The sequence below is a fragment of the Sesamum indicum genome, linkage group LG1 (assembly GCF_026168435.1).
Source record: "Sesamum indicum cultivar Baizhima isolate 11 linkage group LG1, ASM2616843v1, whole genome shotgun sequence".
Classification (NCBI taxonomy): domain Eukaryota; kingdom Viridiplantae; phylum Streptophyta; class Magnoliopsida; order Lamiales; family Pedaliaceae; genus Sesamum; species Sesamum indicum.
Window position 1 is genome coordinate 5,471,202 of NC_142657.1, and position 26,006 is coordinate 5,497,207.

At 37.9% G+C, this 26,006-nt stretch overlaps 2 protein-coding genes, 1 long non-coding RNA gene and 2 pseudogenes across 8 annotated transcripts; 3 read left to right on the forward strand and 2 right to left on the reverse strand.

Moving 5' to 3' along the window:
• The first annotated feature begins 5,518 nt into the window (after positions 1-5,518).
• Positions 5,519-7,355, forward strand: LOC148789372 (elongation factor 1-gamma 3-like; annotated as a pseudogene). Its single transcript, XR_016066414.1, has 5 exons — positions 5,519-5,594; positions 5,745-5,894; positions 6,438-6,490; positions 6,619-6,720; positions 6,837-7,355. The product of XR_016066414.1 is annotated as an elongation factor 1-gamma 3-like (transcript).
• A 628-nt stretch (positions 7,356-7,983) lies between these two features.
• Positions 7,984-10,566, forward strand: LOC105179306 (putative 12-oxophytodienoate reductase 11). The gene is made up of 5 exons (XM_011102912.3): positions 7,984-8,331; positions 8,872-9,012; positions 9,133-9,263; positions 9,540-9,716; positions 9,830-10,566. Exons 1-5 carry the CDS (start codon positions 8,240-8,242, stop codon positions 10,435-10,437), a joined length of 1,149 nt encoding a protein of 382 aa, XP_011101214.2. The 5' UTR covers positions 7,984-8,239; the 3' UTR covers positions 10,438-10,566.
• Positions 10,567-10,689: 123 nt separating this feature from the next.
• Positions 10,690-12,479, reverse strand: LOC105179317 (uncharacterized; annotated as a pseudogene). Its single transcript, XR_016066417.1, has 3 exons — positions 11,860-12,479; positions 11,055-11,570; positions 10,690-10,958 (listed from the first exon to the last, which is right to left on the reverse strand). The product of XR_016066417.1 is annotated as an uncharacterized LOC105179317 (transcript).
• A 2,471-nt stretch (positions 12,480-14,950) lies between these two features.
• LOC110011337 (uncharacterized) lies at positions 14,951-16,086 on the reverse strand. Its single transcript, XR_016064610.1, has 3 exons — positions 15,866-16,086; positions 15,415-15,552; positions 14,951-14,996 (listed from the first exon to the last, which is right to left on the reverse strand). It is a non-coding gene; the product is annotated as an uncharacterized LOC110011337 (long non-coding RNA).
• A 943-nt stretch (positions 16,087-17,029) lies between these two features.
• Positions 17,030-23,265, forward strand: LOC148789373 (heat shock protein 90-6, mitochondrial-like). Of its 4 annotated transcripts, XM_088884895.1 has the most exons (13): positions 17,031-17,628; positions 17,941-18,067; positions 18,619-18,745; positions 18,827-18,912; positions 18,997-19,080; positions 19,215-19,358; positions 20,209-20,335; positions 20,883-20,977; positions 21,068-21,174; positions 21,259-21,336; positions 21,443-21,586; positions 22,423-22,546; positions 23,120-23,265. In XM_088884895.1, the coding sequence occupies exons 7-10, from the start codon at positions 20,301-20,303 to the stop codon at positions 21,292-21,294; spliced, it is 273 nt and encodes a 90-aa protein (XP_088741021.1). In that variant the 5' UTR covers positions 17,031-17,628; positions 17,941-18,067; positions 18,619-18,745; positions 18,827-18,912; positions 18,997-19,080; positions 19,215-19,358; positions 20,209-20,300; the 3' UTR covers positions 21,295-21,336; positions 21,443-21,586; positions 22,423-22,546; positions 23,120-23,265. The 4 variants fall into 4 exon arrangements, 3 of the variants coding, with proteins under 3 accessions (XP_088741021.1, XP_088741019.1, XP_088741026.1); XR_016067344.1 differs by lacking the exon at positions 23,120-23,265 and having other exon boundaries at positions 17,030-17,628; positions 21,087-21,174; positions 22,423-23,099; XM_088884893.1 differs by lacking the exon at positions 23,120-23,265 and having other exon boundaries at positions 22,423-23,099.
• The last annotated feature ends 2,741 nt before the right edge of the window (positions 23,266-26,006 follow it).

Here is a 26,006-nt window from a genome sequence, read left to right on the forward strand (position 1 = left end):
ACAACAAATTCAAAATCATTATCTATTAAATAAAAAGCACAAATATCAAACAGACTAAGCAATAGGCTCAGGGACAGAAAATATGCAGAAAAATTCAATAATACTTCATTTTAGAACATGGTATTCATTAATATGTGAGAGAATTGAACATTATGTTTGTGATGACCATCTGATGATGCTTACCATCTCTTGAAATCTTGTACTTATTTGATTGAATTGCATTGGATTATTGATGTATATATAACATGAAATTGGTTTGAATGTTTGATTTTATGTTTCCAACAATCCCCTCAACACCCCATTCAAGTTATAGAACTGATCTTAGTGCTTGATCTAATTACATGCACCCTTTTGATTACCATAGTAATAATTAATTAATAATAATTGGCATAATTGACGAAAGACCATCAAAAAAATTATAACTGATTATATGATCGGTACAAATATGCGGCATAAAATAAGTTTTAACTACCGTAATTAGAGGTGAGAAAATTGTATTCAGTGTAACTCATTAAATTAGCGAAAAATAAGGATATGTATCACAATTAAAGGGGGTTTGACTATCACCATGAATTTGGAATATACACTACAAAACTACTACAATTTCATATTCTAAACTCATAGAAATTGATGGTTTTGATTTAATCAACAATTGGATTGAGTTTAAAAAGAAACCATCACGTGTTATTTCAGTACGCAAATTAATCACCTGCAATAATTATGAAAATTAAAAATTATAATTAAATAAGTACATTAAGTCAAAAGTTATAGAAATAAAAATACAGTAATTGTATCTTCTTTTATACTACACAAGATAATAGTAGCAAGCTACAAAATATCTACATGTAGTATATAGTAAAATAGTTTGAGGTTTTTTGCTACAATTTAAAATGTATGGGAAAAAAACCATATTTAATTTGAGTTTTTTCTTGTAGTACAAGATTTTGTAGCAAAAGGTATATTTTTTTAATAGTATTTGATACATCGACCCTCTTGTTGTGATTTTCAACCATGGCCTCACTAGATCCATTGAGATACTTGTGTAACAGCTTTTATGTGTTCAAAAAGTCAATTACTTGAATTTATATTTGCTTTATTTATATATATCTATATTAATATAAAAAAAGGCTCTCTACACTCATAAATGACGATTAGTGATACCGTTGCACAAATATAAAAATTGTACTCCTAATTACATTATTTAAAAAATTAACTATGATTTTTTTTTTGGTACAGAAGTGACTATATTCCATTTAACACCAAAACATCAATTCTATATTTTTTTGTGTATATCCATAATTCCTTAAGTTGTTTTGTTTGTTTTAGTTTCTTTTTTAATGTAATTTTTTGGTTTACATATTTTATTCTTATCTATAATGTATTTTAAAACATAAAAAATTATTTATGATATATAAGCAAGAAGAACATACTACGACGGTCAGTGGAGAAAAAAGTGAAGAGGAAGAAGAAACTAAAAAAAAGAAGAAAAATAAAAAGTAAAAGAAAAAAGAAAATGGTAGAATATTGGTTGTTTAATTAATCATTGGGGTAAATATCATATATGCGTTTCTTGAATATCCTTTGATGGGTTGAAATAGAACTTTTTGGGCTTTCTTTCTAGGCCTTTTTCAGTGTGTATTTTAACTTATTTAGATAATAGATTTTCTCCTTTTATTTGATTTAAAAAAATCAAAAAACTAGCAAAAAAAACCAAAAAACAAGCTGGAAGAAACAGAAAACCCTCAAATCACCACAAAAAACCCTCAAAATCACCACCAAACCCCCCTCAAAATCAACGTCTTCTTTCCTCCATTCTCCCTGTTCCAGCCTTCAATCCCCACCTCCAGTCTCACCTTTGTTTCCCGTTCCTCTTCACTTCTCACCAATAAAATGGAGGGAAGAAAATCAAGTAAACATGGTTATGTGGGTTTAAAGAAAATCAAGAAAAACTGTAAGGGTGAAGATTGGCTACTGAAAGCACACCAAAATAAAACTCCTGCAAGAACTAACACTAGACTCCTATTCCTATCAGTGTTAGATCGGTGCTAGCCAAATAACGAAACATATTTAAGCTGTTGAAAAAGTATGAGCTGAATCGGGCCTAACAACTAATTTAAAATTCTTAAGCTGCTGACAAATATCAACTTATTCAGGCCTTATAAACCAAGCAGATTATTCTTCTCCTATATGTGATGTTCCCTTGATGTAACAACCTAGCATCCATGGTCACGTAAAAGGTCTTGACGATCCAGGAAGGTAACGAAACAAGATTGTCCGTAATACGACCTATAATAAGATTTGATTTGGACACCTTAGCATCACTTTTCCTTTTAGACTGATATTTATGACTACAAAATGGCAGGCCTTCTGTTAATCATTTTCTTTTGGGAGGGTTTCTTGCCTTATGATTTATTTCTCTTCTTTCCTAATTTTTATTTCCTCACAATAATATAAATAAAAAGCAAAAATTATGATAAAATTCAGACTAACTCTTAATTGTCAAGAAGATAAAGTTGCTAGAAGGAAAGTGACTTTGATTTTGGTTTATCTACTCTTTAGCTGGTCTCATTTTTGTGTTTTTTTTGCCTCTTTCCATTTTCTTTGCAGATAATGCCTTGTGCATGTCATTTTATGCATGCTCTGAAGAAGCTCGGTAGAGTCATTCTGTTCATAAGCTGTCCCTGGTAGCCTCTTGACTTACACGGCAACTGCTATTACTAGCCCCTAGATATGACCTGAGATTCAGCTACTTTACATGTTCAGTTCTACTTTGATACATAATATATTGATTGTTATTTTAATATCTGAAAATGGAGCTAGCTTACACTTTGCCTACCTGTTTGTTAATCAAGATTAATAGCTAACCAGATTTGACTATTTCCCAATTTTGAGATGGGTGTATCAAATAAGACCCCGGAGTTCATCAAGATGAATCCTATTGGAAAGGTATGAAGTAATAATTTTAGAGAAGTTTTTGTCCTAATTATGCAAAATCTTTGCTGCATTCCTGAGTCTGTATTTCACCATGCAGATTCCTGTGCTTGAAACACCTGATGGCCCTGTAGAAACTTGAAAATAACTCAAAAGAGCAGGAAATGAGAAATACGAAAATGATAAAAAGAAAAAAAAACTCTAAATGTAATATGTTGCAGAATTGCCTTTAATGTATGTCATAAACAAGTATTTATAGTACAAATATTATAACTACTTGTAATAAAACTAACAAATGGATAAGATGGAAAAACTGTTAAGAAACTAAAAAACTGCCCTAAAACTATAATTAACATCCTCAAGTGACAATTTCATTAGCTGTATTTAAACTCTCAACATCCCCCCCACAAGTTGGACCTGGTTCGATAGCAAACAAGCCCAACTTGCTCAACAAACTCGTGAAGGCAGATATGGGCAACACCTTAGTAAAGAGATCAGCGAGCTGTAGCGAGCTCCGAACAAAAGAGGGGGCAATGAAACCTTCTTTATAAGCATCACGAACTAAGTGACAGTCCATTTCTATATGTTTGGTGCGTTCGTGAAAGACAGGATTGGCCAGAATGTGTAATGCCGCTTTGTTATCACAAAATAGATCAATAGGAAGAGAGGTAGACATACCGAGATCAGTCATAATATAAGAAATCCAACGTAATTCGCAGACAGTAGCAGCTAGACTACGATACTCAGCCTCAGCTGTCGATCGAGATACCGTATACTGCTTCTTAGTTTTCCAGGAAATTAAGGCTGGTCCAAGAAATATACAAAAACCTGTAAGTGATCGTCTGGAGTCTGGGCAGGTCGCCCAATCGGCGTCGCAATAAGCTGTCAGTGTTAGTGAGCTCTGTGAGGGAAAGAGGAGACCCTTTGATGGACAACTCTTAAGATAGCGAACTACATGCAGAGCCGCTTGCCAGTGCGACTCGCACGGATGTGTGAGAAACTGACTAAGTTGCTGAACCGAGTGTGAAATATCTGGACGAGTGAAACCAAGATATAATAAACGACCCACAAGGCGTCGATATGAATCTGGCTTGGGAAGCGGATCATCCGAAGTAGATTGAAGTCGCAAACCTTGTGGAAACGGTGTAGAAGCAGGTCGCGATTGACATAAGCCTGTATCACGAATAATGTCCATGACATATTTAGTCTGCGAGATATAAAGACCATCACTGCACCTAGCAATCTCCAACCCAAGAAAATACCGAGCATCCCCAATGTCTTTGATTGTGAATAAATTGTGAAGATAGGTCTTAACATCTTGAATAGTAGAAATAGAAGGACCAGTGAGCAGTATATCATCCACATAGACCAATAACACCATTGGTCCTGAAGGAGTATCCTTAATAAAAAGGCAGTGGTCATGCACTGATTGACGAAATCCATAAGATGTAAGTCGAGAGGTGAACTCCACATTCCATTGACGAGATGCTTGCTTTAGTCCATATAGCGACCTGGTTAGCTTACAAACCAAATGAGGTGCGACCTCATATCCTTCAGGGGGAGTCATATAAATGTCTTCATCCAAGTATCCATGTAGAAATGCATTATTGATGTCCAACTGCTGTATGGGCCATTCACGAGCTGCAGCAATGGCAAGAAAGAGTCGTACAGTCACAGTTTTGGCAACCGGAGAAAAAACATCCCCATAGTCTACTCCTTCAACTTGGGTAAAACCTTTAGCGACCAGACAAGCTTTATAACGATCTACTGTCCCATCAGCTCGCAGTTTGGTTTTGTAGACCCATTTACATCCAATTGTCCTCTTCCCCTCGGGTAAGGTGGTTAGTTCCCAAGTATGATTTTTCTCCAAGGCATCTAATTCAGACCGCATCGCATCTTTCCATTCCGGATGCACAACTGCCTCTGTGAAGGACCTAGGTTCCTGCAAAACAGACAATGAAGCCACAAAAGACATATATGCAGAGGTAGTCTGAGATAGGGAGATAGCGGAGTTAGTGGATTTGGCATTACAGACGAAGTCATTGAGCCAGGTAGGTCGCTGCCTATTGCGAGCAGAGCGACGTGGAGAACTGAGGTGAGGTATGTCAGGCGACCTGGTAGGGGAGAAAGCTGGAGTAGATGACGATTGGGAATTACTAGGAAGGATATCAGCATAGGGAGAAACTACGGGAAGTGGATAGGAAGTTGAGGTCGTTTGCGAGCTGGAGTAAGGAAACTGATCTTCATAGAATTGAACATCCCTGGATGTAAAAGATGAAGAGTTCTCGAGATCGTACAATTTATAAGCCTTTTGGGTAGAGGCATATCCGATCATCACACATTTGCGAGCTCGAGACTCGAACTTATGTTTGTGAGGGCTAGTATTTGTGGCATAACATAGACAACCAAAAGAGCGAAGATGAGTGTAGGAGGGTACAGTACCATAGAGAAGTTCAAAAGGAGTTTTCCACTAAAGTAGTTTAGAAGGAGTTCGGTTTATGAGGTAGGTCGCAGTCAAGATAGATTCCCCCCAGAACTTTGTAGGTAGAGAGGCTTGAAACAGTAGAGCTCGTGCAACATCGAGTAGATGGCGATGCTTGCGTTCAACTCTACCGTTCTGTTGAGGAGTATAGGCACAAGAAGTTTGGTGAATTATCCCCAGTGTATGACATAGGTCGCGACAACTGCGATTTAAGAACTCAAATCCATTGTCAGATCGCATGGTCTTTATAGATCGGTTGAACTGAGTGTGTATGAGAGTAAAAAAAGTCTTAAGAGTGAAAGCGACCTGACTCTTATGATGTATGAGGTAGGTCCAGAGACTGCGACTACAATCATCCATGATAGTCAGAAAGTAGCTACAATTGGAAAGAGTGGGAATTCTGTAAGGTCCCCAAAGGTCGACATGAATGAGGTCAAAAGGTGCAGCAGATCGTGTGTTACTGCAAGGAAAAGGAGTTCGTGTTTGCTTAGCTTTATGACAAGTATCACAAGATAGAGAAAAAGAAACATCATTCAAATTGAGCTCAGGAATTTTATTTAATACTGTTAAAGGTACATGACCTAGTCTATGATGCCAAAAAAAAACATTACTGGCAGCAGAATAAGAACTGGATGCATTAAGATAGTGGTTCGCAGGTCGCAGTATAGTACAAATAAACAAGTATGTCGCAGGTCGCAGCAAAAAAAAACTCTAACTGTAATATGTTGCAGAATTGCCTTTAATGTATGTCATAAACAAGTATTTATAGTACAAATATTATAACTACTTGTAATAAAACTAACAAATGGATAAGAAGGAAAAACTGTTAAGAAACTAAAAAACTGCCCTAAAACTGTAATTAACATCCTCAAGTGACAATTTCATTAGCTGTATTTAAACTCTCAACAGGCCCGATATTCCAAAGCAATGCGATTGCACGCTATGGTAAAACAACTTCCAGATAAGTTTGTGTTGTTGCTGTAATATAACTTGATCTGATGTGTCTCTTGCTTGTTTTATGCAGTGGCTGGATTGAATCCTGATGGCACTTTGCATGGCTCTTCCTTGATTGAATATGTAAGCAACATTGTTTGGCTTTTACTGTTGGAATTACTTGTGTTTTACTGATCTTTGTTTCATGATCCACAAGTTTTATTGAGTATTCTCATTTAGCCCACCTCTTATTTGGTTGTCGGATATTACAGGGCCACATCGAGCAATGGATTGATTTTTCTGCTACCGAGATCGATGTGAGTCTTGGAAACTGGTTATATCCACGACTTGGTTATCGTGTATATCTGCTGCCGGTATGTTAAACTTGTTGCAGTCATTCTGAATCCATATGCTTATCCTAATTTGGTTGCTTTCTGAAATGTTCGCGAGTATTACTTAAAAAAGAAATTCTATTCTCCCTTGTGTACAGGCTGAGGAGGCTGCAATTGCTTCACTTAAGAGAGCTCTGGGAGCTTTGAACACCCATCTTGCCTCTAACACCTACTTGGTTGGACATGGTGTTACGCTTGCTGACATTGTTATGGTTTGCAACCTGGCTTATGGATTTAAGACAATCATGACCAAGAGCTTCACCTCAGAATTTCCACATGTGGAGAGGTATGTTTGGACCTTAATTAATCAGCCAAATTTCAAGAAGATATGGGGTGATGTTACACAAGTAGAATCTATTCCACCTGTTGCGTCCATGAAACCAGAACAGCCAAATGAATCTGCAAAACCGAAGAAGGATGTTAAGAAAGAAGAAGTTAAGCCCAAAGAAGTAGTAGAGGGAGGAAGAAGCACCTAAACCAAAGGCAAAGAATCCGTTGGATCTTTTGCCTTAAGTAAGATGATTCTAGATGAATGGAAGAGGCTTTACTCTAACACCAAGACCAACTTCCGTGAGGTTGCTATCAAAGGTACTTTGGTATAATCTGCTTATGATCAGATGCTTTTTGAAATTGCTGGTTTTGATGAATCCTTTTGGAACATATGTATGCCCCAATTTTGTTCGCTCTCCTCGTCTTTGGATGTCTGGAAGAACTATTTGATTCTGAAGGAGCATGATATGAACTGATTCTTTCACAAATTCAGAGTTGCTGGTTGTCATTGCCGTGTCTTTTTTTTTTTTTTTTTCAAGTTCTTGATTTTATAGTTTAAAGATTCACTTCTTGGAGCTTGTATTTGCTACTGTTTGTCATTCAAGCAATAACAGACAAAGAAAACTGTATGAAGATATTTCATCATTTAAAAAGAAAAAGTGAAGTTAGCCCTGTTACGCAACAATAGTGAGGCTGAAGATCAAACAGATTTGAGCTTAATGCACTCCCCCACATTCTATCAAGTACACGCACCAACTGAAAGGAGTTTCTTTTGTCAAGTGTTTGTAACCATTAAAAGCACTTGTATCCCTTAAAACATCTCCATTGACAACATTTGTTTCGATTGTTTTAGAGTTCAAAATAAAAGGACAGACAGCAAAACAAGAGTATCACCAGCCAAACATAATTTGTCATGTGTGACGTAATCAGGACAGCCACCTTTCTCATTTTTCAAGAAAAGACATATTATAATGAATTAATTATGCACTTTCCATATCCTTGGGTCAAAATTAGCATACATATCTTTTGCTATTAAGGCATCCATCTGCCGCCTGCTGAACCCACTACCTACACGGCCATCCCACCGTTATTATTGCCTTCTGCCACTTCAGCTGTACTGCAGAAGATCTCCTCTCTATAAATACAAGCAAAGTTTCAGTGTGCTGGACGTATCATATCCATTCTCTTCGGCTGAACAGCAAGTGAAGCCACAATTGTTTACTTGCTAAAGATGGGAAACAGAGCTCATGAGGAGGGGCAAGAGAAGCAGCAGGTCCCACTTCTCACGCCTTACAAAATGGGAGAGTTTCAGCTTTCTCATAGGTACGCATTATTCATGAATTATCACCAGAACCCCTCTTTTTATATTATCTTCTTGAGGATTAGAAATTGTAGATAAAGATATTGTGAGAAATCCCACTTGGCCTACTTGATTGAAAGGTAATTTGCTGTATCATATCATATGTATGTTAGAATAGGTTATGTATATTGCATAATGATTTCAACTTTATTTGACTGTGTTGAGTTTTATCTATGATTCTTTAGTTAGTGTGGTTATTTACTTGAGTTTTGGATAGTTTGGGCATTGATTACTGAAAATAAATCCTACAAATTTGATGGGGATTTCCACTTAAGAGTGTTGTTGACTCCAAAATGGAGGTTTTATAAAGTAATAGCTCCTCTTTGTTCTCTGACTATGCTCGTTTTCTCATTATAAAGTAGTCATGCAGAATATGGTACCTTTATCATAAAATTATTGTCGATTTATCTAATAATGCATATGTATCTTGTTCAGTTGTTCAAAGTCAATGTTGCCCTCCATTGTACTGATAATTTTCTGAATACTTCATCTGTTTTTCGCAGAATTGTTCTGGCACCATTGACTAGGCAGAGATCTTATGGCAACATTCCTCAGCCACATGCTATATTGTATTACTCCCAAAGAGCAACTCGAGGGGGTTTTATCTTGACCGAAGCCACTGGAGTTTCTGATACTGCACAAGGGTAAGTTGATGGAGTTGCTAGTTCAAGTCTGAATAATGTAAATCTCCAGGAATTGTATAAGAGGCATATCCTGTTTTCTCATAGTTCTTTGCTCAAATAACATTTCATCTGCTATTGAAGGTACCCATATACTCCAGGAATCTGGACAAAGGAACAGGTCGAGGCATGGAAACCCATTGTAGATGCAGTTCATGCCAAAGGGGCAATCTTCTTTTGCCAGATTTGGCATGTGGGCAGGGTTTCAAGCACAGGTAGTTCCTTGATTTGTTACTATTAGGAAGATTTGGGTTCTTGCTTGATCATGGTTATTGAACAGCAGTTTTGATCTATTTTACCTTTATATCAAGAATTCTCTGTTTTCACTATCCAATATTTGGTGATCTTAACCATAATATTATCAGTGCTGAAACTATTGCAACGACATGAATCCAGTCTCTAGCTTTATCCTGTTGATTATTAGACCACATAACGAACTTTGTTCATTCACTATTTGGATCAATGACTACTGATTGAACTGCATTTTTCAGTTTTCCAGCCAAATGAGCAGGCTCCAGTATCATGTACAGATAAAGGACTAGCTCCTCAAGTTCGAGCTAATGGTGTGGATGTTGCACAATTTTCTCCTCCACGACGACTGACAACAGATGAAATTCCACAAATTGTCAATGATTTCAGACTTGCTGCAAGAAATGCTATAGAAGCTGGTGGGATATTTTGTTAGACCTCCTTGTTGGTTGAAATAAAAAATGAATGGTTCAAGATGTTGATTGTCAAGCTTGCTCCGCATTTAGTTGACCGATATGCTCTTTCATTTCAGGTTTTGATGGGGTTGAGATCCACGGTGCACATGGTTATCTGATAGATCAGTTTTTCAAGGATCAAGTCAATGACCGAACAGATCAATATGGAGGGTCCCTGGAGAACCGATGTCGATTTGCTCTTGAAATAGCTGAAGCTGTGACTAATGAGGTAGGAGCTTACAGAGTCGGAATGAGGCTCTCTCCTTTTGCAAATTTTATGGAATGCGCTGACTCGAACCCTAAAGCCCTCGGCCTTTACATGGCCGAGGCTTTAAACAAATATGGGCTTCTTTACTGCCACATGGTTGAACCGAGGATGAGAACTGTTATGGAAAAATCAGAATGCCCTCATAGTCTTCTGCCTATGAGAAAGGCATTTAAAGGTACTTTCATTGCTGCTGGTGGTTACGACAGGGAAGACGGTAACAAAGCTATAGCTGAAAACCGTGCTGATCTTGTTGCATACGGCCGTCATTTCTTGGCTAATCCAGATTTACCAAAGAGATTCGAGCTGAATGCTCCCCTTAACAAATATAACAGGGAGACCTTTTACATACCTGATCCTGTTGTAGGCTATACTGATTATCCGTTTCTTGAAGAAACTGCATGGTTTCAGGGGAGATAGAGTAACAGATGAACTGCAAATGTAAACAAGAAATTCCTATTTTTAGACCCTGTACTTTCTTATCCTGATTTATTAAATAATGAGATGTCCAGAAGAACTTATATATGGATCTTTTTATTTGTTTGCTTACACCACTGTAATTTCTCTGTCGTCGATCTATCAAGTGAACTTTGGGCCAGCGTATTGGCTTTGACAAGAACGACTGTAACTTCAGATGATTGCTATTCTGTGTTAGGCCAGAGAGAGAACAAATGGAGGAAGAACCACTAAATCCAACTATTATAGTTCGGGTTACCACAGAAAGGAATCAGAACACTATAAATCATTATTTTTCTACAGTAAAGTTGGTATGTACAGATGTATTACATGTATCCCGACCATCTTCTTTGGTATCTTTAGGAACTAAGACATCAAAATCACTGAACAGTCCATTCAGCAATAGCCCCGTTCGGACTAACATATATTTCTGTACCAATATTGATTGAAGACCATACCCGTTTTGCTGGTTTTGTCCCCGGATCCTGCACATTGGTGATGAAAACAATTACTTATCTCATAGTTGGAGAATAAGATTCTTATCCTAGATAAATGAAACTGTCTTGGACCAATGAAAGTACCTGGTAGAAGTACAGCCGACTAGAGAGGGCTCCAGTATCTAGTTCCCAACTTCTTGGATCACCAATCCATCCATCTCCTTTTCTTTCAGGATAGCCATGCACGGCCCACTCTGGATGAGGGAGAATTTGCACCAGTTCTTGTGCCTGTGGATTGCTGTACGGATCACAAATGTCGTATGGTTTCTCCAGATATTTGGCATTTCCAGGAGCACAATAGAGATGATAGGCAGAATATGGAAACCGAGACATGTCATTTCTATGTATCATCTCTCCTGTGGAACTTATGTGATAGGGTGGGCATGACAAGAGTTTATCAGGACGACACCAACTTGTTGTTGCTGGGTTAATAATCATCTCACTGTATCTGGTTACATCTGTTAGAACATCTCCGTCACAGGGATCTCCGTTATTTTTCCAACAACTTCCAATATCAAGGAGATAAAACTGGCTGTTGGGACCTCCACCTTGTTTAACATCTAGAGCCAATCTGACCTTGAAGTTTGGAGACTCTGGCAACTGCATAAATTGTATAAACTCTATTATTATCACTAGCACTATTCTCTCATTATCTTGTTATTTTCTTTTCTTGTTACAGACTATCAAAGGTCAAAAAGAAAAACAAAGGAAAAACTGCAGGATTTAGAGTTTACTGAATGGTCAAGTATTGTTAAAACTTGAGAATATGTTTGATATTCTGCCAAAAGAATTCCATTTAAAAGGAGGGAAGCTGAACTATCTGACAGAACCACACAAACTTATATGTTGACAACCTTATCAGCAAAAAGGAAGTAATTACTTGACGGACCATTGTCATAATGCCGCGTCCATTGTAGTGGTAACCTCCATTGAACCCATTAGCTGCATCAGCCCTTAGATACAACATAAGCCAAGGATACTTGGATGATGTTGTCAGTTTATGTGATACAATCCAACTGCTTGTGCTGAAATTCTTCTGCCATGTAACCGAGAAAAAGGACTTATCTGCTAAACCAGCACTCAGATTGGCATCAAGGTCATATGTCCCATAATATCCTCCAACCAGAGACACATTGTTATCACTAAAGACGACCATTTTGGATTGATTATGGTACACAAGGGGTTGGTTCATACACCCTTCACCAAAACACGGAAAGCTTCTGTCGGTCACTATTTTCGGAACTTTCTTGCCATTCTCAGGACAAGTGTAGTATTCTTGTCAAAATTTCCATTTTTTAGCATTATCATCCAAGAGTACCAAGGTTCAATTGAATCAGGCACCTCACAGAGTGATCCAAGAAAAATTTCCTTCTCGAATAATAATAATAATAATAATAGTAGTAGTAGTAGGAGCAGCAGCAGCAGCAGCAGCAGCAGCAGCAGCAGTAGTAGTAGTAGTAATAATAATAATAATAAGAATAGTAGTAGTAGTAGTAGTAGTAGTAGTAATAATAATAATAATAATAATAATAATACAAAAAGTCAAAATCATAATTCAAAACACTGTATTCTCGAGTTGTCAAGCTCGAGTTCGAACTCGAGCTTGACTCATTGCCAGGCCTACTCTCAATGGTGTCACTGGAACATAATACACACTCACCATGGAGATGCTGAAGCCACGACCGATCAATGGTGGAGAGCCGTTCATGCAATGCTAACCATAGTATAAAAGTGTTCCGGGGGATCTTGAAAGGGCCTATAAGCAGTTAAGACCAACCTACCTTCGGGCCCGAATGCCGAAAAATATCGTAGACGCTTTTATTGGAATAAGAACCGCCATCAAGGGAAATAGAATTTCGACCGCCTCTAATTGAAGGTAAAAGCCGAGTGACATCGAGCATGGAAGCATTCCTCATCCTAGGCCGGTGTCACTCCCCATCCTAGATGACCACCCAAAGTAAATCATCCCCGCGCGTTCGAGTAAGTGAGGGGCCGCGAGGGACATGCTGAATAAGCTGCCCTAGGGGATGCCATGGATCGTGCCATAGCGATATCCTCTCACCATCTCCAACTATAATGTATATGTGATTGCAACGTACTACGTAATCGAAGGAGCTTCCTCCAACCCCAAGCTCCCGATGTAGCGTCAACCGTCTATATAGATTTACTATGCAGTCGCACCAAGTTAATCCACGAAACCCAAATAGAGTCAGGGTTCGAATTGACCACCTTCTATATATGTAGAGTCATAAGGGCCAAGTTAAGTCCAGTAAGATCCTTAAGTCCTCGGCCACCCTCCTCAATTGGTCGACACACTTGTGTCCAAGCAACCATAGGGTAACTAGTGGTCGATTTTTCTTTTCATAGAATGTTGCGGAGCCGCTTCTCAATTTCCTTGATAATCCCTTTTGGCAAAATAAATGCCATCGCCCAATAGATCTGAAGAGCCATGAGTACCAATTTTATTAGTTGAATCCTTGCTGCAAAGGACAACTGAAGGGCGTCCCAACCTCGTAGCCGCTTATCTATCTTCAGCAACAATGGTTTACAATCAATGATTGTAAACCTAGACGAAGTGAGTGGCAAACCTAAATAAGTGACGGAAAGTGTTCCCTCCTGAAAACCAAGGATGCCAAGGAGGATATTTCGTATTGGATATGCAGAATGTGAAAAGATAATATAACTCTTGGCAGCATTAATATGAAGCCCGGACAATGAAGCGAACATCTACAATCCCTCCTTGAACAACCGGACGGATCTCTCATCCGCTCGGCAAAATAGGAGCAAATCATCAGCAAAGGAGAGTTGGAACAACCTAATCTCACCAAATCTCTAATGGTAAAGGAATCCACCATCTTGCTCTATTCTTTGCTGATATATAAGTCCTAGCACCTCCATAACCAAAACAAAGAGGTAAGGAGACATGGGATCACCTTGTCTCAACCCTCTAGCCCCTGCAAAGAAACCATAAATACCCCCATTGAGAGCAATCGAGAAAGAAGGGCTGGTGACACACTCCTGGATCCAGCCAATGAATTTCTCCGAGAAATTAAAAAGTCGCAGTGTCACAAATAGGAAATCCCACTTCACCATATCATAGACCTTCCTCAGATCCACCTTCAACGCACACGAGGATGGAGCGCGTTGTTGGTTATACCCTGAGAATAGTTCCTAAGCAAGTAAATTATTGTCCCCAATGGAGCGGCCCGATATAAATGCATTTTGCATAGGGCTAATCAATTTGTTAAGCACCACTCTAATGAGTTTCATTAGAATCTTAGTAAGTGATTTATACAGCACATTACAACAGGATATTGGACGAAAATCACAAACAGTCAAGGGATTGTGTACCTTCGAAATTAAGGAAATGGTCGTCGTGTTAACTTGTCTTAGTAGTTGCCCATGTTGAAAGAATTCCAAGACAGCATTCGTTATTTTCTGTCCTACAATAGGCCATGCAGATTTATAGAAACCTGCAGAATATCCATTCGGGACTGGTGCTTTGTCCTCCTCAATGTCAAAGATGGATTCCTTCACTTCATCTCGAGTAACGTGTGCTGTGAGTCCATCACCCTCCTCAATTGTCAGCACATGCCTCGCCCACGGCCTCAAGTGTGCAATGTTCACCATCCTATTCCGCCGTTCACCACCTAACAAATGCTGAAAATAACGAGTAAATTCAGCAACAACATCATCTTGATTGGGTCAGTTTCACTTATTTATTTATTCTAGGAGGTGAATTGACCTGTTTTATACTACTATGCTAGTCATAGTAGAGCAACATTAATGCAGGTAAGGTACTGTATTAGAAAGGTCTATCAAAAGTTTAAGCCCTCATCAGCAATTATACGTACAAGGCCTTAAGCAATAGGCCTTTGAAAGGTCTCCAATAACCTTTTTCTCTGGTGTCCGGCATCAGTTCTTCACAATTGATTGAACAAATATTACCATAAACAAAAGCACTTATGAACAGAGGAGCTTACCAACAGTGTCTAGTTCTCGAAGAACCAAACAGAAAATGCACACCTGCGAAATACGAGAAGATTTACCCAAAAGTCATTTTGGCACCGCAAAATACATACCACGACTTACTGGCAAATTAATAGTCAGAACATGAACTAGAATTTGCTGATCTTATACTTAATAATCTCAGGTTTACTGATATTCTATGGATCCATAGAATTTGACTCATTAATTAAAATTGTTTAAAAATCATTTCCAATTTTCAATCAAGTGTTCTAATTCTAATTCTGACACTATAGACTTCAATCCTTAATACCAAAAAATTATGTCAGTTTTATCACATGCTAGAACTATTCAACTGCATCATGCAATTGCTAGAAAAAAATAACCTAACCTTGAAACATAAAATCTGCAATACGAGAGCACGAAAGTAATTAGAAACAGAGTAACAAATAAAATTAGACAAAGGAAAATTACTCACAGCGTCACGAAGATCGGTATCTAGCTACTGAATGACGAGAGCGAAGCTTCTAGAAACTTTATGAAGCATAGAGTAACAAAATGCCCAGTGCGGCTCCGCTGGGATCTGCTTCTCCGCCTTTCTAGCCGCCAACTTCAGCTTCACCATCGGATAGAAATCATCCATGAAAAAGTGGTAAATAGCAGAAAAGCAACTCCATCATGAGCCAAACAAATTAAGGCAGGCAAGTATTCAGTACTTGAAGAAAACATACAACAATTTCTTTCAAGCAATTTATCAAACAAGTAGCAAGCACTCAAATGTTTTCTCTAATTTCAAGTTGCCACTCAATCATCAACTTATATGATTAAAATCTATTTCAACATTAAGCTAATCAAGAAGGTAAAAAATAAGAGAAAATAAAAAATAAAGAGGAGATTGAAAGCCATAACTAAGCAAAAGAAAAACTAACCTTTTTGTTCGAATGGCTCTTTCCTCCACCGGCCACCCACAAATAGCTGCGCAATACATCGGCGAGTTGTTGACGGCGGCACAGCGAGAAAGGAAGAACAGCTTCTACGTGACTACAATTTGGGGGTAACTTGCAATTGCAGTTGGGGATTTTGAGGTTTAATTTTATTTTTACTAACAATAATAATTTTTAAAAAATAATATCTATAAAAAAAAAGAAAAAAGAAAACAAAATTTATTTATAAAAAATATGAAATAAAGATGAAAATAATGACAGAATCAAAGACAGAAATAAAAAAATATATATTTTTTGAATCCATCTTTAATTCCGTCTTAGATTTTTAGTCTAAGACGGAAATATTCCGTCTTAAATTTTTTATTTTATTATCAAGTCAAAGACGGAATCAAAGATGGAATATTTTTTATATTTTTCCCAAAAATTCCTATACGTCAAAAATTCAATCAATATAAAGATTTATTTTATAATTTTATGACGGAAACGTTTTCCATCGTTAAATCTGTCTTTGAAAGGTTAAATTTTTTGACGGATATGTTTCCATCTTTGATTTCCGTTTCTGATAGCCTGCTCTCTTGTAGTGTGTGTCGTGTCATTAATGATATACATGAGTTGTTTATTTTAGTTTGTAGGTGAATTAAATCTATATATCTATATATTATTGTATATATTTGTATTTTGAAAGACAAAATATTATTTAAGTAATTAAAAAAGTACTCATATCCATTCAAAACCACAAAAGAAAACAAAACCCATCAAGAAAAACAACATTAAAATGACAATAGAGTTGAGTTTGTGAGCTATTAAACATAAATCCTCCATTCCTGCAAAAAAAACCTAGAAATCAACTCTTGCAATTGTTATACTCAAAGATGCAAAGAAGATCGTTCAAGAGTACTTGAATTTTCTGCTCAATTAGTATTTTTTTACTTTCTTTATTATTCAGATAAAAACACTCGAAATTAATTCCTCTTCCCACTATTTCCACCCGTAAAACCTCTCAAAATCTATCTTTAGTTTCTTTATTGTTCAGGTAAAAACCGTCAAAATCAATTTCTTCCCACTATTTCCACCGGTAAAAACTCTCAAAATTATTTCCTCCTCCCACCATTTCCACAAGTAAGACCTTGAAAATCAGCTCCTCTTTCTACCAGTTCCACGGGTAAAAACCGTCAAATTACCTCCTCTTTCTACCAGTTACACAGGTAAAAACCCTCAAAAGTCACCTCCTCTTCCCACCATTTTATGCAAACCACGTTCACCCACCTGCTGTCGCAAGTTTTCGGTCTCTCACCTTATTTACGCTTCTTACCCCAAGAGAACAGAGGACAGAAAATGGGGAAAAAGAAGGGTTTAGTAAAAACCCTCAAAACCAGAGAGAGACGGTGATATGAAGAAGGTGAATGTTAACGTGATCGGACCTGAGGTCCCCTGCGGAAGGCAGCACCCGGAAGCAGCGGCGCAGGTAGCAGGTGGGCACAACACAGAGAAATCCAAGAAAGAGGAACCCCCACTTGTAAAAACCATCGTTCTCTTTCCTCCGTCAAACCCCTACCCCCACTCACACTTACATGTTTTCTACTGTTGATATGAGTGAAAATTGCTTTGAGATCCATTTAAAGAGATAGATTTAGAAGAATATCATAACTACGCAGACGAAGAACTAGGACAAGGTTTAGAGGTCTAAAGTGTAGCGTTGCTATCATTGCAAGAGAAGTGAAGAAAACAACTTTTAGTACATTTGCAAGGTACATTTTGCTTATTTTTGTGTTTAGCCTTTTCATTTTCTAAAATATGTGTATGCATATTTAGAGGGAGAGTGTTCGAATGGCGTGTAATTTGGCGGGTTGGGGGTGACACTAAGGTTATAAACATTGAGTAGGGTGTTATTTGGTTTTTTTAAGAAAATAATGACGTTGTATCCTTTTCTCGAAAACTGGGGGTAATGTTATTCCATTTTGCAAGCGCTCAAAAGTTTCATGATGTCTTCCACTCAAAATAAATACATAGATTACTTGCACCTTTCTAAGTAATCTCATAATTTTCTCTTGCTTTGCTAGGCTTCACTTTCGATAAAATTTCCTTTTGGGCTGTCGTTCTTACTAAGAAAATTGCAAATTGAGGATGGAAATGCTTTCGCACTTGGACAACTATGAAGATCATAAGCGTCAATAGGATGAAAGAAAGGTACTTGTTATGTTATGTGGACGGAATTCTATATGATACAACACTATTAAGATCATAAGCTTGTGTAAAAGTGGCATGGATATGAAAAGCACGTGCAAACTAGATTTTGGTTGAGGAAGATAAGAAAAATTCCAAATAAGATTTAGTTCATTTTTATGGAATAAGAATTTTAATCCTCAAGGAAAGAAAAAAGAGTGATCATCTTTTAATTATTACTCGAATTTTGTTTAGTTTACTACTTTGTTGTTGTCTTTGACTTGTTGTACATCCATTCATTATTTGATCGTAGTTACCTAATTTTAGTTTTGTATGATATTCTTTTGCCATCATTGATGACACTTAACTGTTTGCTCAAGGTAATGAAATTTATAAGTTGCAATTTAAAATTTTGTTTGAATGTTAATTGCTCTTACATGCCTGTTGCTCATGGATCTCGACATTCTAAGAATGCATCCCATGTACTTGTTGAGCATTATTTCTATGGTTCCTACCACGCCTATGCTTTGTTAACATTTTTATTAACCTCCAAAAACCTTGGTCTTGGTTAACAGCAACGCAAGTGATGCGTTGGTCAGGGTGCGGTTCCGTAGCATTACTCATCCCCAACTTTTGACAAATGACCATTGACCTTGACATCTGCATCCACGATGACAAAGACAATGGAACTATTAGAATCACGTAAGTTGTACGAGCTTTAAGCTCTGGTTTCATATTTATTAATTTCCTTCCTAATGTCGAACCATTTTTTTTCCCACAAAGAGAGTGGGATTGGCATGACTCGGCACAAGCTTGTTGATTGTCTTGGTACTAGAGTGGAACAACGAAGTTTTTTAAAAGTATTGAAGGTAAGTAATCCCTTCGGAGATACTAAAAGTTTATTGTTTGACAGAAATAACTATAAATCACCTTCTTATTTATTTGTTTGATAGGGAAGCAATGATGCCGCAGCTAACTGCGACTTAATTGGTCAGTTTGGATTGAGATTCTATTGAGGTTTCCTTGTTTCGGAGCGGGTATGTACGGGTTTTCTCCTAACTAATTCCTCCTTTGAAGTTGAAGCTTACACCCCCACCCCCACCCCTTCTCTCAAAGAAATTGTTTGGTTTTTTGTGTTGGAATGTAAGCTTATTCCTTTTTTGCATGAAAGGTTGAGGTTTCAACAAAGAGCCCTAAATCTCATAAACAATATGTATGCGAAGGAGAAACCAACTCTAGTTCCTATATCATCCGAGAAGAAACTGATCGTGCTAAGCTCATTCCACGGGTAGTTCGTCTCACTCTCTATCTTAAGGTTGGTTCGTAAACTTCTAATATTATGTGTTTGTGACTTCTTCTTTGCTCTATTTTGATCTTATCCTAATGTTCCTTCTGTTTCTGCATTAGCATGATCAACCATAAAATATGCAACCTAATTCCGTTTGCTGCATACGTTTTGCTACAACAACCAATTTTAAATGTAAGGTTGTGTTAAACAGCTAACTTTTTTGCTATTTTTCAAAATGAAAAGAATGGATTGTTGAAAATGCTTTTGGAGACAAGCTTAAGTGATTAGGAAGCAATTAAAAAAGCGAGATCCACAAGAAAAAAAAAAAAGAAAAAAGAAAGAAAAGCAAGAGCATAAAATGCATAATGCAAAGCAAGATATGCAAAAAAAAAAAAAAAGCAATGTGAAAAAAGAAAGAAAATCCACGGCACAAAAAAAGCGAAAAAGCAAGATCCGCCAAAAAAAAAAAAGAAAATAGGCAATATGCACTCATTCAGCTGAAGAGCAATATTTGCTCATTGCAAGAGAAGTGAAGAAAATAGCTTTTAGTACATTTGCAAGGTACATTTTGCTCATTTTTGTGTTTAGCTTTTTTATTTTCTAAAACATGTGTATGCATATTTAGAGGGAGAGTGTTTGAATGGCCTGTAATTTGGTGGGTTGGGGGGTGACACTAAGGTTGTAAACATTGAGTAGGGTGTTATTTTATTTTTTTTAAGAAAAATAATGAGTTTGTATCCTTTTCTCAAAAACCGGGGGTAATGTTATCCCATTTTGCAAGCGCTCAAAAGTTTTATGATGTCTTCCACTCAAAATAAATACATAGATTACTTGCACGTTTCTAACTCATCTCATAATCTTTCTCTTGCTTTGCTAGGTTTCACTTTTGATAAAATTTCTTTTTGGGGTGTCGTTCTTACTAAGAAAATTGCAAATTGAGGATGGCAATGCTTCGGCACTTGGACAACTATGAAGATCATAAGCGTCAATGGGATGAAAGAAAGGTACTTGTTATGTTATGTGGACAAAATTCTATATGATGCAACACTATTAAGATCATAAGCTTGTGTAAAGGAGGCATGGATATGAAATGCACGTGCAAACAGATTTTGGTTGAGGAAGATAAGAAAAATTCCAAATTAGATTTAGTTCATTTTCATGGAATAAGAATTTAGTCCTCGAGGAAAGAAAAAGAGTGATCTTCTTTTAATTATTACTCGAATTTTTTTTAATTTACTACTTTGTTGTTGTCTTTGAATTGTTGTACATCCATTCATTATTTGATTGTAGTTACCTACTTTTACTTTAATATGATATTCGTTTGCCATCAATGATAACACATAACTATTTGGTCAAGGTAATGAATTTTATAAGTTGCAATTTAAATTTGTTTGACATGTTAATTGCTCTTACATACCTGTTGCTCATAGATCTCGACATTCTAAAAATACATCCCTTGTACATGTTGAGCACTATTTTTATCGTTCCTACAATGCCTGTACTTTGTTAACATTTTTATTAACCTCCAAAAACCTTGGTCTTGGTTAACAGCAACGCAAGTGATGTGTTGGTCAGGGTGCGGTTCCGTAGCATTACTCATCCCCAACTTTTGACAAATGCCATTGACCTTGACATCCGCATCCAAGGTAACAAAGACAATGGAACTATTAGAATTGCGTAAGTTGTATGAGCTTTAAGCTCTGGTTTCATATTTACTAATTTCCTTCCTAATGTAGAACCATTTTTTCCCCACAGAGAGAGTGGGATTGGCATGACTCGGCACAAGCTTGTTGATTGTCTTGGTACTAGAGTGGAACAAAGAAGTTTTTTAAAAGCATTGAAGGTAAGTAATCCCTTCAGAGATACTAAAAGTTTATTGTTTGACAGAAATAACTATAAATCACATTCTTATTTTGTTGTTTAACAGGGAAGCAATGACGCTTACTGCGACTTAATTGGTTAGTTTGGAGTGGGATTCTATTCAGGTTTCCTTGTTTTGAAGCGGGTATGTACGGGATTTCTCATAACTAATTCCCCCTTTGAAGCTAAAGCTTACACCCCCACCCCTTTTTTATGTTGGAATGTAAGCTAATTCCTTTTTTATATGAAAGGTTGAGGTTTCAACAAAGAGCCTTAAATCTCATAAACAATATGTATTCGAAGGAGAAGCCAACTCTAGTTCCTATACTATCCGAGAAGAAACTGATCGTGCTAAGCTCATTCCACGGGTAGTTCGTCTCACTCGCTATCTTAAGGTTGGTTCGAAAACATCTACTATTATGTGTTTGTGACTTCTTCTTTGCTCTATCTTTGATCTTGTCCTAATGTTCCTTCTCTTTCTGCATTAGCATGATCAACCTTAAAATATGCAACCTAATTCTGTTTGCTGCATACGTTTTGCTACAAGAACCAATTTTAAATGTAAGGTTGTGTTAAACAACTAACTTTTTTGCTATTTCTTCAAATGACAAGAATGGATTTTTGAAAATGCGTTCCGAGTCAAGCTTAAGTGATTAGGAAGCAATTAAAAAAGCGAGATCTACAAGAAAAAAAAAGGAAAAAGAAAGAAAAGCAAGGGCAAAAAATGCATAATGCAAAGCATGATACGCAAAAAAAAAATCAATGTGAAAAAAGAAAGAAAAGCTATAGAAAAAAAAAGCAAAAAAGCAAGATCTGCCAAAAAAAAAAAAGGGCAATATGCACTCATTCAGCTGAAGAGCAATATTTGCTCATTCCAAGAGAAGTGAAGAAAACAGCTTTTAGTACATTTGCAAGGTATATTTTGCTCATTTTTTTGTGTTTAGCTTTTCTTTTTCTAAAACATGTGTATGTATATTTAGAGGGAGAGTGTTTGAATGTCTTGTAATTGGGTAGGTTGGGGGGTGCCACTAAGGTTATAAACATTGAGTATGGTGTTATTTGATTTTTTTAAGAAAATAATGAGGTTGTATCCTTTTCTCAGAAAATCGTGGGTAATGTTATCCCATTTTGCAAGCGCTCAAAAGTTTAATGATGTCTTCCACTCAAAATAAATACATAGATTACTTGCACCTTTCTAACCAATCTCATAATTTTTCTCTTGCTTTGCTAGGTTTCCCTTTCGATTAAATTTCCTTTTGGGGTGTCGTTCCTACTACGGAGATTGCAAATTGAGGATGGAGCTTTGGCACTTGGACAACTATGAAGATCATAAGCGTCAATGGGATGAAAGAATGGTACTTGTTATGTTATGTGGACGGAATTCTATATGATACAACACTATTAAGATCATAAGCTTGTGTAAAAGAGGCATGGATATGAAATGCACGTGCAAACTAGATTTTGGTTGAAGAAGATAAGGAAATTTTCAAATTAGATTTAGTTCATTTCATGGAATAAAAATTTTAGTCCTCGAGGAAAGAAAAAAGAGGGATCATCTTTGAATTATTACTCGTATTTTGTTTAATCTACTACTTTGTTGTTGTCTTTGAATTGTTGTACATCCATTCATTATTTGATCGTAGTTACCTACTTTTACTTTTATATGATATTCTTTTGCCATCATTGATGACACTTAACTGTTTGCTCAAGATAATGAAATTTATAAGTTGCAATTTAAATTTTGTTTGACATGTTAATTGCTCTTACATGCCTGTTGCTCATGGATCTCGACATTCTAACAATACATCCTATATACTTGTTGAGCACTATTTCTATCGTTCCTACCATGCCTGTGCTTATAAACATTTTTATTGACATCCAAAAACCTTGCTCTGGGTTAACAACAACGCAAGTGATGTGTTGGTCAGGGTGCGGTTCCATAGCATTACTCATCCCCAACTTTTGACAAATGCTATTGACCTTGACATTCGCATCCAGGGTGACAGACAATGGATTGACTCCTCTTTCAAAGGAGGAGCTGGAAGGGATGGGAGCACTCTACTGTTAGAATAGGTGACCTGAAAGCCAATTGGATTGGCATGTTTGTAAACTATTCTGACAATAACTCGATTTTGTGTAATATTATTCAATGAATAAAACGAGTATTTGCTATTGGCATTTCATTATTTATACTCATTACATTTATGTTTGCGTTTCTGTCAAACATCACAATAAAACCCACAGACCATCTTGAACAACCATGCAACGGTTAGACTGCGCATTGGATGGCGGTCATACTGTATAGGGTTGGGTCTGAAATATTTCAAGTCGAGGACCATGAGAATGAGCGTCGAAGTGTCCTATGGCGGTCGGATTCATCTGTGCGAGAGCGGTTGGGTGATCCTGATCCCGGTTGGATATCTCTGGGACGAGTGCGCGATCGAGTGTCCTCACTTCCTATCTCGATCGGAGGGCTCTTAGGTCTCGAACCCTCCAGAATCATAGAACCCTCGACAGGATGAGGAGAGGTCGCGGATGAAGGCACAGCTGGAGCAGCCACCTCTGCATTCGATCGGGCTCGGGCAGCTCGAATCCGTTGGTTGAGGCAAGCCTGGCCAACCATGTCGTCTACAGTTCAAAAAGGCATATGGTTAGTAAAGTCTTCGACCTTTAAATGATGAAGCAAAAGAGAAATCTTTCACCTAAAGAGCCCTCAACCGGAATAGGAGCAGGAGAAAGATGCGCGAGTCGGAGGACTTCCTCCACCAAGATTTTCTTCGGGTGGTATCGATAAGAGGAGAGACTTCTAATCTGATCGCCTTCTAACCCACCCCCTTCGACTACGGGTCTGGGTTTCTCTAACACCCATTCGCAACAAAAGGGCCACCCTCGACCAGGAGGAGGTCGCACAAAAATATACCTCTTTTTCCAAGGACTCACATTGGAGGTAAGGGGGGCCAAAAACCTACATTCTTTGCGAGCGGACAAATAGAAAAAACCACTATCTGCTGATCTCGCCGATGTGGTGAAGGAGCATAGGGACCAGAAATTGTCAAAACTAGGCTCATAACGGTGAACCCTCATTATGATGATAAAAATGATTATGTGGTGGATCGAATTCGGCGAAAGTTGCATAGGGCACAATTCTAGACGCTTGAGAATTTGGGAAACATAGGGGGCAAGGGGCAACCTCAAACCCGCATCAAAATGGTTTAGAGATAAAGAACAGAAACCCCGAGGAGGGCGATGCATACGATCGGCTGAATTAGGGATAACGACCTCGAAGCTAGGAGGAATATGATACTTCTCCCTTATCAGGTGAACCTGCTGTCTAACCGTACTAACTATATTCTCTCAAGGTCTAGACTCAGGAGCAATAATGGGAGCACCATCAGAACCCGATTCAGCATGAAGGGCGTGATGCGACTTATGCCCTAACTTAGCCCTAGACGGACCTTCATCGGGTATACATGGCTCAATCCTATAGGAAATGGTAGCGGGAGAAGAATGAGAACCATAATCAGAACTAGAAGAAGACATTGTACCTGGAAATACAGAAGGTCGATGTCTGAACAATCGAGGTTTGACAGAGGCGATGACTTGAAGAAGAAGATGCCGGTAAAAACTTTGTTTGAAGACAATCTCGATATATATGGAGGGGCGAATTTCAATTTCAAAATTAGCCACACTTTGAACGACGCATGGCGTCAGGTACTTGAAAAGGCTCTACCGCTATGACACGTGGGTCACCCTTACCGGGGTAATTAATGCACTGGAAACTATTCAATTTCTGCACGCTATTTGGCTTTGCGTACAGAACTGATGATCAGGGTAAATTATCCTTATACCAAATTGGGGATACATCACAAATTGTGATCGACCATAATTCGAAATTATCTCCAGTAAAGGGAGCGAAATCCCATTAACTGCTCCCCAGGAGGAATTTATGGACGCTATAGTCATGGGATATTAAATTAGCTACAATTTGGGTTGCATGACTTGGGCAAAATCACCATATATCCGCACTTACCAGTTTTAACTTGAGACGGAGCTATAAATATCACTGGGAGGGCTCCTGACCGGGTAACGTAAAAATCACTCCAGAACTACTTTTATTCCATATACCACTCTCCAGCAAAAATATTGACTTGATCGTCGGAGAGCCTTCGTCGGGAAATCTCCCGACTGGCTTAACCCTCTTTCTGTTTTCTCAGGAATTGTCCCGGAGTAAGTTCAGATCGAGGATCAAGGTCGCATAACACGACTTAGGCCTGGAGGAAATTCCTTGGACAGTTCATTTGGCGCCGTCTGTGGGAACGAGTTTTCGAGAACATGGAAGGGGAGTCAAGTAGAAATATCCTTGGATTGGACACAACGATGGGAACTACAGAACCCATCATTCAATTGACGAAACTGAGCTACAACAACTGATGGAAGAAGCAGGACGAAAAGCTATCGTGGCATACGAACGTAGGACAACCACGCCCGTCGAAAGAGAAGATCCCCGGAGGAAGTTATTCGAATAAAGAGAGCCAGAAAAAACATCGGGAACAGGTGGAAAGGACCAGAACAAACGCCTACCTTCGGAGGTGGGTTCGAGCAGCCGAGACAAGAGCCAGACTAGGGGGCCTGCTATCTCGTGTGCCGAGGTCGATAGCGTATCGAGGCAGATCGTCAAGTTGGGAAAGCAAATTGACGAATTAAAGAAGAGGGGGGAGATCGTTTCACAACACAGAAACTCGCCATTCTGCAATCAGATTCTAACGGAGATCGTACCCCCGCACTTTAGGATGCCCGATCTCCCCAAATATGATG

What these genes read in the sequence shown, in the direction of transcription:
- LOC105179306 (XM_011102912.3), top strand. Translation starts at nt 8,240, where the DNA reads ATGGGAAACAGAGCTCATGAGGAGGGGCAAGAGAAGCAGCAGGTCCCA. An exon ending in GAGTTTCAGCTTTCTCATAG is followed by an intron (nt 8,332 to 8,871) that starts GTACGCATTATT and finishes TGTTTTTCGCAG; the next exon opens with AATTGTTCTGGCACCATTGA. An exon ending in GGGCAGGGTTTCAAGCACAG is followed by an intron (nt 9,264 to 9,539) that starts GTAGTTCCTTGA and finishes TGCATTTTTCAG; the next exon opens with TTTTCCAGCCAAATGAGCAG.
- LOC148789373 (XM_088884895.1), top strand. Translation starts at nt 20,301, where the DNA reads ATGAAGATCATAAGCGTCAATGGGATGAAAGAAAG. An exon ending in CCTTGACATCCGCATCCAAG is followed by an intron (nt 20,978 to 21,067) that starts GTAACAAAGACA and finishes TTCCTAATGTAG; the next exon opens with AACCATTTTTTCCCCACAGA. An exon ending in GTTTTTTAAAAGCATTGAAG is followed by an intron (nt 21,175 to 21,258) that starts GTAAGTAATCCC and finishes GTTGTTTAACAG; the next exon opens with GGAAGCAATGACGCTTACTG.